This window comes from Poecilia reticulata, linkage group LG12 (genome assembly GCF_000633615.1).
Source record: "Poecilia reticulata strain Guanapo linkage group LG12, Guppy_female_1.0+MT, whole genome shotgun sequence".
NCBI classification, from domain to species: domain Eukaryota; kingdom Metazoa; phylum Chordata; class Actinopteri; order Cyprinodontiformes; family Poeciliidae; genus Poecilia; species Poecilia reticulata.
Window position 1 is genome coordinate 570,054 of NC_024342.1, and position 11,127 is coordinate 581,180.

Below are 11,127 nucleotides of genomic sequence, written 5' to 3' on the forward strand. Positions count from 1 at the left end.
ACCTTTGAGCCAGGCAGCAAGAGCACACTACAACACAGGACTCTACTGAAACTGGTACAGCTAAACCAACTGACTTTAGTTTAAAAGAATAGATCTGTACATTATTGAATGCAAATCTTTATAATATGTACAGTTTGCACTTCCCAGGTGCTTATTGTAAGGCTTCTCTAAAAGAAAGTTATTATAGCATCAAGTATCCAAGCTGCCAAGAGCCAGAGCCACCACCTACTGCACCGTGTTCCAAGGCTGTCTCCACATCCGTTTATTTTGTTAGCTGCAGCTGACAGACACACAGACGAAGCATCAACTGCTCAGTCCTGCTGGGTTCATGTGACTCTCCTGTTCTTGTGCATCGCCAACCAAGTTTCCCTGTTTAGCATCTGGTCAATTATTGGAGCAAAAATGTGGTTAAACTGACATATGATGCTGTGATACTTCTTCAGGTCCAGCAGAGGGAGCAGTCTGAGGTTCTTGTGGCACAGATGTCTGACGGCTGGGGAGCATCAAAAAGTTTTTACATGAAACAAAGACTAAATTTTTAACATGTCAACCTGCTGCTCTACTTGTCCATCACGGTAAAATTAGCCGCTTTACTAAACAGACCCAGTAAATTAACTGAAAGGTTGTTGAGAAGCTAGAGCCCCACCTGCTGTTGCTACTTTGCTGCCACAGAGCAGGCCTCACAAAGTCAATGACACTTCTAAACATCATGGTAATACTTTGTGGAAACTGACAGCTCTAAAATCCAATCAGAAAAATTATTAAGTCGGAAATAAAAGTGCTGAGGCCAAGGATGTTCCTATACTGATCTGATTGGTGCTCCTTGTTGTTTTTGAAAGAAATCCCAGCTGGTGACCATGCTAGGTCAACGTTAACAACAGTGTCACCGCCATGCAGCATCACACTCAGGTGTTCAGGTTTCATGGCGGCCTTAGCCAACAAGAGTTTAAATAAAAGCCAAAGGCTGACGAATTATGTCTTATATATTAGAGAGAGAGATTGCTTCCTGGGCTGCACAGTGGAGCACTTGGTAGAGCTGTTGCCTTGCAGCAAGAAGGTTCTGGGTTCGATTCCCGGTCTTTCTGCATGGAGTTTGCATGTTCTCCCTGTGCATGCGTGGGTTTTCTCCGTGTACTCCGGTTTCCTCCCACAGTCCAAAAACATGACTGTCAGGTTAATTGGCCGCTTCAAATTGCCCCTAGGTGTGAGTGTGTGTGTGCATGGTTGTGTGTCCTGTGTGTCTCTGTGTTGCCTTGCGACAGACTGGTGACCTGTCCAGGGTGACCCCGCCTCTCGCCCGGAACGTGAGCTGGAGATGGGCACCAGCAACCCTCCTGACCCCACTGAGGGACAAGGTGCAAGAAAATGGATGGATGGATGGATGGATGGATGGAGATCGCTACCTGGTGTTTTGCTCCAAACGTCACCAGATGGAGGCCAGAATATTAGAAACAGCACAATTTTAACAGTAAAAAAGGTCATGAATTCACAGAACACAGTAAACAAGATCAGCTGCATCACCTGCTATGTTACCAAGGCAACCTCTTTCACTTCACTCCCTTTTTTTTTCTACTCGGCTGTAAAATAAATAATTTGGTTTATTTAATGGTATTGGCTGAGTGTTGATATGTCTGTTATCCTCCCAAATAGAACCATCAATTCTGCACCAATGCAGAACAAAGATACATTCAAAAATGGACTTTGAAAAACAGGAACCGCCGAAGAATCTAAATTTTGAAAAAACAAATAATAAAAAGAAATGTATGACTTTGAAAAGCAGGGCTTGGTGGTAGGTGGAAGGCAGGACTCCTGATGGTCCCCATCAGGACCCTGCGGCCCTTCTGGCTGTCCAGCTGGGCCCAGCTACTGTCTGTCTTTCCAGTTCTTCTCTGCTGGGCCCAGACACTGTGGGAGGGGACACGGACGCTGTCAGTTGCTGCTGGTGGCCCCGGGGCCAGCCACAGGGTCAGCCACGGCTGTAGGCATGCGAGGCATTTTCTTGACTGGACTGGGGATGTGCTGGGGAGACAAAGCAGACCAGCAGCAGTTTCAGGACCTGCTCTTCCTGTCTCAGATTCATTCATCTAATTAATGTGTTTAACTAGAAACTGTCAAATACTGACATTTAGAGTGGGAAATGGGGTCTCAATATTGGTATCAAACAAACAGACAGAACTCCAGTCAGGAATTTACAAGTTTACAGTGAAGATTAACTGAAGAGATGATGGAAAGAAACTTTTGAAGACAATCAGCCAGACAGAAATATTTGGCATTCTTCTGCTGTCCCTTTAGATCAGGGTCAATACAAGAAGTCCTGGCCACCCCCCAGCAGGGTCCATTCTACCCGCTTTGATCAGATGCGGTCCTGGTTCTGGTAGAGGGAGTAACGACACCTGGCTCTGGAAAGATTTTGCTCATTGGGACAGTACCTCAGAGGCTGAGGCGGTGCGGACCAGCTCTGGCTCTGCCGGCAGCTCGTCATCCAGGGCTCTGCGGGCATACTCCCTACGGTGTTTGTCATCCACTCGGGTCAGATACCACGTCCCCGGGAACAGATCCTCCACCAAGCTTCGAGGGACGTAGCTAGCTGGAGAAGTGAACAAGAAGAGAAGACCTCTATTCAATTATGCCTGGTGTTATAGGTTGCAAAGCTACCTCTATCTAACGAGGATTTCTTCTTGGCACACAGGAAGCTAACTAGCCAAAACCGAACCATTTTTCTATGCACTACAAATCTGCAATGAACTTCCAGGAAACTGCAAAACAGCCAAAACTCTTAAATCTAGACTAAAATGACTAAAATGGACAAAATTATATTTCCATATTGAAAAGCTGCTGGAGACATATCCAACAAGACCTGCAGCGCTGCAGCGAACAGGTACTTCTGCAACTTTCACTTATTTGTAAAAAAAAAAAAAAAAACAAGAAAAAAGAAAACCAGACAACCTGTTCAATCTGTTTCACAGCTGGGTGCTGAGCTACTATAGACAATATAGACAACCCAGTTTGTGGTGGTAAGATGGTTAAAAGATCTACATTGTAATTTAAACAGTAAACCTGGTGACTGTGGCTCCGTGGCACAGCTGTAGGTTGATTCCAGTTTTCTACTCTCACAGAAGTGACAGTAGCAGCATGTATGGCAGGAACATACCCAGGTGGTGAGTCTCCTCTCTCAGCTTCATGATTTCAGAAAAAGCTGCAGGTGACATTTTCCTCCTGGAGTCCAGTCTGACCCCCAGGTCGGTCAGGCTGGAGACAAGCTTGTCCAGTGCAGACCCTACCATGACACACACCCATCAGTTTCTGCTGTTGTGTGACACTCAGAGGTTGTATGGAGGTCAGATGGAAGTGAACCTGAACTCACCAGGGGTATGGTCCTGAGTGACCCTGAGAGAATACAAGGTTGCAGCAAACCCTGACCCATAGGAGAACAAGCCCACCCTCTGCCCTGCCAGCTGAGATGCTGTGTGTCTGAAACGCAGAAAAAAAGAGAGGTTGTCATGACAACCATTACCTGAAGCTTTATGGGTCAGTTCCAACATTAAGCTTCAGTTCCCTCCATTAATCTAAATGACTTAAAGCATATCCATATACACATCCAACTCATTACATCAAGACACACATTAATATGCAGGAGACATATTGTTTAGAATAAATACTGTGATTTTCAGAGCATTGTTGATTGGAGTCAGTCAGAAAGCAGGCAGTAAGGCATACATACTGTGCTATTAGTGAAGCCAGGCAGCCATACACAGAGGGTGTGTACATGTTTCCATTCTGACTGGACAGCAGCAGCGATGCCTTGGTCTTGGTCTCAAACAGCTGAGCGCTGGCCTTCATGAAGGCCTTCTCCACATCCCTGTCAAAGTACGTTTCCTCTGGCTTCACGTCTCTGCCAAGCAGACATACAGGATTAACTCTCAATGTCCAAATGAATCTGCAAGAATTTTTGTTTTGCTTCAGCAAATTATGTTTTTTTGTCAGAATGTTTTCCTTAAAATATTGCATTAGTAATTTAAAAAAACTAAACAGCAGGAAAGCCATCACACTAGAAGAGACACCTATAAAGAGAAAAATGTACTTCTGAGATTTCTACACAAGAAGTTTTTGAAAGATAAAACAACAGAGGTCCACTATAGAGAGTCTAAGCAAGTGGTTCCACCACTGAAGGACTCTGACATCATCAGGATGGATAGATATGGTAGATATGGACAATAAGCAGGTGATAAAGTATAAAAAATATCAGACATATTCCATATTTCTATTTGAAAGAAGTATGGAATGACTTGAATGTAGCTGATGTATTCCCACTGGAATACAACTTCCTTCTGATTTCAACAACTTCTGATAACATTAAGATTATTTTAGATTCCATTATGTTCAGTATGTTTGATTCTAATTCAAACATACCGAATTATCACTCAAGCTTTTAGATATATTTAGATGTTTAAAAACACAGATTTTCACCCGTCACTGGTGAATGAGGAACATTGACTCCAGTTTAACGTTCTTACATTTTCTAGAACACAGCGCCACGGTTTCACTGGATTCTATCCGTTCAAGAGCCCCTTTAGGGTGAAGAACTTTATTAGAAAGAAGCAGAGGCCGGTCTGCTGTCCTCTGCAAGTACCTGAAAGCATCAAATCCAGCGAAAGGTCCCGCCTCTGTGTCGGGACTGGGGTGCTTCAGAAAGTCATTCAGCATCAGTCGAGCCACAGACTTCTGGACAAGCTTGCAGTAGGGAGAGTGGAAGACTAAAAAGTCAAAGTCGTCCAGGCTGAAGTGCTTGTCAGAACCCTCTGTTAGAAAAACGCAAGGATTCAAATACTTTCTCCAACAAGAAGCTTTTCATCAACAGTCATGTCCTGCAGATAAACAGCTAATGTGTCATGTCTATATGCTGTCATGACAACCATTCATTGCTAGCTTTACACCTCAGACTTTATAGAGGGATTATCAGTCGACATCATGCTGCGTCAACATCCACTCTACTGCACATGTTGCCTTCAATGAGCCACTTCGGAAGCAGGCAAGTATACAATACTCCAACTACTTAAAACTATTTATTCCCAATTAGGCTAATGAAATCATTTACAACTGTTTGTTACTACCCAGGCTTACAAATCACCTCTCTTCGCCTGATCCCACACAGTTTTGTGGGATCTGAACAGAGGTTTTATTTTTAGTACAGTGTCTCTGTACCTCTAGTTCAATCTGTTGCTCTTTTAATTTCTGATTGCTGCAGCAGCCACATCTTCATTATTGGATTGGAAATTATTGGATTTCATCTGTCCTTTGCATACTATATTTTATATATATATTATTATTTTTTCTTTTTATTTATTTAATTTTTAAATGAAAAGTTACATTTTAGGAAAATCAGTGAGTTTACTCACCATGGATATGTTTGTCTTATTTAGAGGGACTCAACATATCTCACTGAGAACTGATGATCTTACTGTTAACAAAATTGCTTTAACACTGTTAGTAAGTAATGTCCAGCCACTCAAGTTTGGGCCATTTTCTCCTCTCATTTATTCGTTCATTACATGTAATCCGTATAGATCATTAATGGGTCACTAATGTCATTTTGGTAGCATAACTTATTTTATTCCACTGTCATAAACAGTCACAGTACACTGACAACATACTGGCTAATGTTAAAACAGCAAGATAAATGTGGATAATGATGGCAACCAGTGAGAGTTCAAAGGCCAGTCAACTCTTTCTGCAGTCAAGTTGCACAAGCATCAGCTGTGCTTACGAACAAATAATCCCTCTATACAAGCTGAAACATCAAAATGGCCCTCTGGAATCAATTTCAAGCAAAACAAATCCCTTCTGTTTCCATTAAACTTATTGAAGAAAATTAAAGACCAAACAAACTAATAATAGCAATTTTGTTTTTTAAAATAAGGGAAATCTGACACTGCACAGTACGGACAGTACCAACGTCTTTATGAGTAGAAGTGAATCAATGAGCCACTTTGGAAGCTGAAGATATAAACAGTTCTCCCCAGCTTGGACCCACCTCTTTGCCACTGTGCGTGGATCTTATTGCGGTACACAGAGTAGCAGCGGTCCAAGGCACTCAGGTAGCATTCGACTGACAGCTTGCCGTCCACTACAGGGTACTCTGACACCATGTCAGGCTTGTAGAAGTCATATGCATGCTGCATGTGGGTTCCCCGCAGACCTCCAGGACAGAAACACATTTTTATAATCATATTTCCCCAAAGATCTTTTGCCACAGCAGCTTAGTTCACAGCAGTAAACCAATTTCACTCTTCATAGGTTTAGTCTTTAGTGTAACAAATATGATCAAAAATACAGAGAATCAACAATCAAATCCAAACAAGAAGAAAAAAAGAAACAGAAAGAAAAACAGATTAAAAACGTCAATTGCCATCATAGAGCACTTTATGCTAGAGCCACATTCATCAGGTTGAACTCACAGTCATACACAAATGGGTAGGCAACTTAGTGCCTAGCCCCAGGACACGTCAACATGTGACAAAAGGAAGCTTTCAAACTTCCAGAGGACTAAACTCTACCCACTGATTCACAGTCCTACAGTTAAGGCCCAACTGTTGGGAAGTTTTCCCACTGAGATTCAATGACTCATGTAATCATGCAGGTTTGAGAAAACTAGGAACAAGATGTACAATCAGAACACATCAGAGGATTCAACCTTCAGGGACCTGGAACAAAAGCATTCAGTGAGAAACTCTTTGTCAATACCAGAAGAAAGTCATTAATGAACTGACCTCTTTCAAAGGCCAAAGCAGCATTAGGCCCAATGAGCATGGCCACCGCACCAGCGCCCCCTGTAGGCCGAGCACTTCCTGTGGCGTAAACAGCGATGTCCCCGGCAACAACCAAAGCATAGCGTCCTGCAGAGAGAAAATGTAAGCAGGAGAAAACGAGCAGACGTGATGGATGAGTGGAACTTTAACCATACTGCCGTTTATCCTTTATGCCATTTAATAACAGTACAGGTAACAACAGTCAAGAATTCAAATGTATGGAGGTGTGTAAATAGAAAACCACAATGGCATCCTAGGATGAGCTTCTTCAGACAAAGCAGCAGTATGTAACTTTTAGAAAAAAGAGGGTTTTTTTGTTTGTTAAAACTGTCACCACATCATGACAGATAATATGTGGGGGAAAAAAAATCAAGCTCCTCTGCCTCCTCCTCATTGACCTGCTGTCAGCGGAACAAATATACAGCACCGTCAGAAACAACCAATGAGAGCCAGCGGACGGTCTTAGCAATGTTGTGTACACGCTGCTCACACTGTCCCCGTTTCCTCTGCTAGGCTATCGTTGATTCACCACAACACAGCCTGGCATGAATGCTCAGGCTAGTTAGCATGGCTACCGATGACACCAAATAAACAGTTTTCCTGGAATGGTAAGTTAACAGGGAGTATGATGATTTATGCCAGGAGCCTAATTTCATATAACTGCAAAAATACTGTTTAGGATGGAGGGCATTTTTACCTACCATCCCATGAGCTGGACTCCACCCAGTTAACAGCGTTGAAGAGTGCAGCTGTTCCGCCGTAACAAGCATTTGTGGTGTCAATCCCCTCCACATCTGTATTGCCAGAATCCTCAAACAGCTGCATGAGGACGGTCTTGACGGATTTTGACTTGTCAATGATGGTCTCCGTGCCAACCTCCAGCCGGCCAATGCAGTCGTAGGACAGGCTGTTCCTCTCCATTAGCCTCTGGACCACAGTGAGGCACAGGGAGTTGATGTCCTCGCGGTCCGAGCAGAAACCCATCCGAGCTTGTCCGAGTCCCACTGTGTACTTCCCAGCTGCCACGCCATCAAACTTCTCCATTTCAGCCTGGTCTACATACTGGGATGGGAAGTACAGCTCCATGGCGATGATTCCCACATCTTTGGGCCAGGGTCCTAAGCAGGTATTGGAGGCTGATCCTGGCATCCTAAACATGTGATGGAGGGATTTTATGATGAGCATTACTGCAGTATGCTCAGACCAATATGAAAATGTCAGCAGGCGGTTAATTGGGATTTGTCCACCAACGCCTAATGAGTTAATGAAGATGAACACATACAGAAGTAAAACTGACACTGTTCAGTAGGTCAGAGTACATCCTCCTTAGGCTCACCAACTGCTCACACACACGCCTGTAGTTCTACATAATGCGGTTCTGTTTTGATTGAGTGTCAGGGAAACAGCAGAGCTGCTCTTCAACACTATTAGCAAAAAGGCAGGGTTAGAAGTACACAGAGTACGTTAGCTGCTGATGCAGCCAGTTATCTCTGCTGCTGAGATCAATCAGGTTTAATGGTTACTTCACACCAACAACAGCAAGATAGTGACTCTGTCTCCAGCTCTGCAGTTCATAAAGCGCTAATTACAAAGCAATTAGCACCGCTAGTTAGCGTCATACTGCAGTTGTTCAGTCTGCTCACTGACAGCTGAACGCAGACATACCTGTTCTTACATGAAGCTACACAGTCAGAAGAACTGGAGGTTTTGAAGCCAAGCTGAGGACACCCGGGAATAAAGTGGGTGAAAGGGCAACAGGATTTCCTGGAAGCTAAGCCGGTTACTAAAGGTCACTGACTGATCAATAACAAACACAATCTAAGACAAAACACATGTTAGCATAGATGTGCCAGACATGCATCGCAATGTAATATATAATATTATCACCGAACCGGCTTAGTACATTAGAGTGACTCCGTGCATGGTTTTCTAGCTTGTTGCTTGCCGGAACGCAATAACTGACGGACCAGCTTCATCTCCAACTTACAACACTTCCACTAGCTCACGTGATGCATACTTTAAAAACGTGTTATTCATTAGTAATAACTGCACATGACGGAGAAGAAAAAACGGCCGCACAAATCTCTGACAGACATACTTGAGATTGTAATGTCTAAAGAGTAGTTCCTCACCTGCGTGTGAAGACAACTGTCGTGAGGGGAAACGTTTCAGTATCTCTGCTGTTGCTTAGCTGCTCAGCACTCAGCTGGCCAGCCAGAGCCGACTTTATATTTACTGATGACAGGATCACGGAGCGTCCACACGGAGCCGACACCTTCCTGTCCAACCACGGCTCACGCACCATAAACTCCACAGACAGCTGGCCAATCACACTTTGGCAGTCCCAACCACGCACGCACCGTAGCTGTAACAACCATCCAATGGTGGGACTTGTACGATGTCTGGTGAGACAAAAGAAACCAATGAAATTGCAGGAGAAGTTCGTGGCGCTGTCTACGTGTTGGTGGGCAGCACTTGCATGTTTCAGTCAGACCGCTCAGCTCTGTTCTGTTTCTGACTTTTATTCCTTGTTGATGATTACGGCTCCGTAATATTTTTTTAGAACACATTTAATTAACCCAGCCAATAACAATGTCGGCAAGTTCAGCCGCAATGTCTGCCTAAACTCGAAAAAGAAGGTTCCATCCAGGAGAAAAACTAAAACCGTTTCTCCTGGATTTAAAAGGGAGCCTAGAGCTGCTGATTAAATAGACTTGAATACGATCTTCAGTTTAAAAACAGGAGTTCAGTCAGTCTGCTGGTCAACCACACCAATAAAATGCACCAGGAATGACTGGAGAGAAGCACTTGTCCATCAGTTCATTTTAACCCTTGCTCAATAGAATGAGAAAAATTGAAGAATATTTCCAAAGTTCATGAATATTTGTTCTTATACAGTGGTGTTGTTAAAGAGTCATGTCCACTTATTTTTAACCCAAACTCACAGATAAACTAACTTTTGTGTGCTTGAGAGCTGACACTTGGTCTAATCAGGGCCATGCAACAGAAAGGTGTCCTAAAACACACCAGCAGCCATTACGTTTTGACAATCTCAGTAGTAATTTCAGGGTTTTTATGCTTTCTGACGAATACTGTTAACCTTTATGACACAAACAGCTACGAACACAGAACACAGCATAAAACATCCATCCAGTCATCATCTAAACAAGTGTTGCCCAAAGGGCCGGCACCCTTTGGGCAAGTCTGCCATCTGTTTTAGTTCCCTCCCTGGTGGTAGTAACAACCTTTTCAGCATGTCAATGTTCTTCTTAGACATTCTAATGAGCCATCATGTGATCCAGGCAGTGATGTGCGGTCAGGGGAGGCAGGTGAGGCAGAGCCTCACCTCTTATCATGGAAAAATAATATATAATAATAAAATCATTTATATTGCTATTTTCACCCTGTGGTTTGTACTATAAAGTATCTATTTTTCACTTAGCTTAACCAATTCTGATTCGTATTTTCTTAAAAATTGCTGTATTGTCGCATTTTCCCATTCAAAACCTCAGGAGCGAAGCCGGTGAGGCAGCAGCGAGCTGAGCCTCACCTGCGATTGCACAACCTCTCGCTAACTGCACTGGCTGCCATTCTATGGGAGCAAGTTCGTCCTGTCTGTACGCCCAGTGGCGGAGCTAGACTTTTAAAGTTGGGGGGGCCAAGGGGAGGYCAGGACTACCTCTGGGGGGGCAAAATTTAAAATGTGTGTGTGCACATCTATCTAGTCGACATATATATACCTCAGCGAGTGAAGTGATGTAATTGAAGTGGAATTTCTTAATTTCATTTATTATGAGTTATTGGAGCCTCAGTCAGTGCTTTGTGTCACTACAGAGAAAAAGTTAGATGCATTTATCTGCTTTATGTGTGATGGGAGATTCAATTAGGTGAATATTAACTAAACCGCATAAAAATGCAGCTAAATAGTCTATGTTAATATGTTTTGACAGGTAATTTGACAGGTAAAAATAGTCCGGGTCAGACCAGAATTATTTGCCTGATGGTGGCTCGGGCTTCTAATGAGTTTACATTTAAAGAGTTTGGAGCACACAGAGGAAAACTAAAGAGAATGTGCGATCAAGTTGTGTTGATCTACTTATTGTAGTTTAAATAGAGGAGTAGCAGCTGACTTTTAAGGGAGGAAAGAAATTAAAGTGCAGATTCGTTAGACAGAAACAAGCGCAGTGCGCTGGGCAATAAATGCTCTCCAATTAATCACACATGAGATGACAAACGCCAAATATACAAAACGGGCGGATTTAGAAAAATATTAATGGGGTGGCAAGAGGGTGTCAGGGACTTTTTCAGTGGTGGCAGCATA

At 43.3% G+C, this 11,127-nt stretch overlaps 1 protein-coding gene across 2 annotated transcripts; it reads right to left on the reverse strand.

The window, feature by feature from the left end:
• Window positions 1-1,580: 1,580 nt before the first annotated feature.
• hmgcs1 (3-hydroxy-3-methylglutaryl-CoA synthase 1 (soluble)) lies at window positions 1,581-9,137 on the reverse strand. Of its 2 annotated transcripts, XM_008423088.2 has the most exons (11): window positions 8,939-8,959; window positions 8,472-8,524; window positions 7,508-7,956; window positions 6,768-6,893; window positions 6,032-6,196; window positions 4,631-4,799; window positions 3,722-3,892; window positions 3,365-3,471; window positions 3,152-3,277; window positions 2,430-2,587; window positions 1,581-2,019 (listed from the first exon to the last, which is right to left on the reverse strand). In XM_008423088.2, exons 3-11 carry the CDS (start codon window positions 7,953-7,955, stop codon window positions 1,930-1,932), a joined length of 1,560 nt encoding a protein of 519 aa, XP_008421310.1. In that variant the 5' UTR covers window position 7,956; window positions 8,472-8,524; window positions 8,939-8,959; the 3' UTR covers window positions 1,581-1,929. The 2 variants fall into 2 exon arrangements, with proteins under 2 accessions (XP_008421310.1, XP_008421309.1); XM_008423087.2 differs by lacking the exon at window positions 8,472-8,524 and having other exon boundaries at window positions 8,939-9,137.
• Window positions 9,138-11,127: the final 1,990 nt, after the last annotated feature.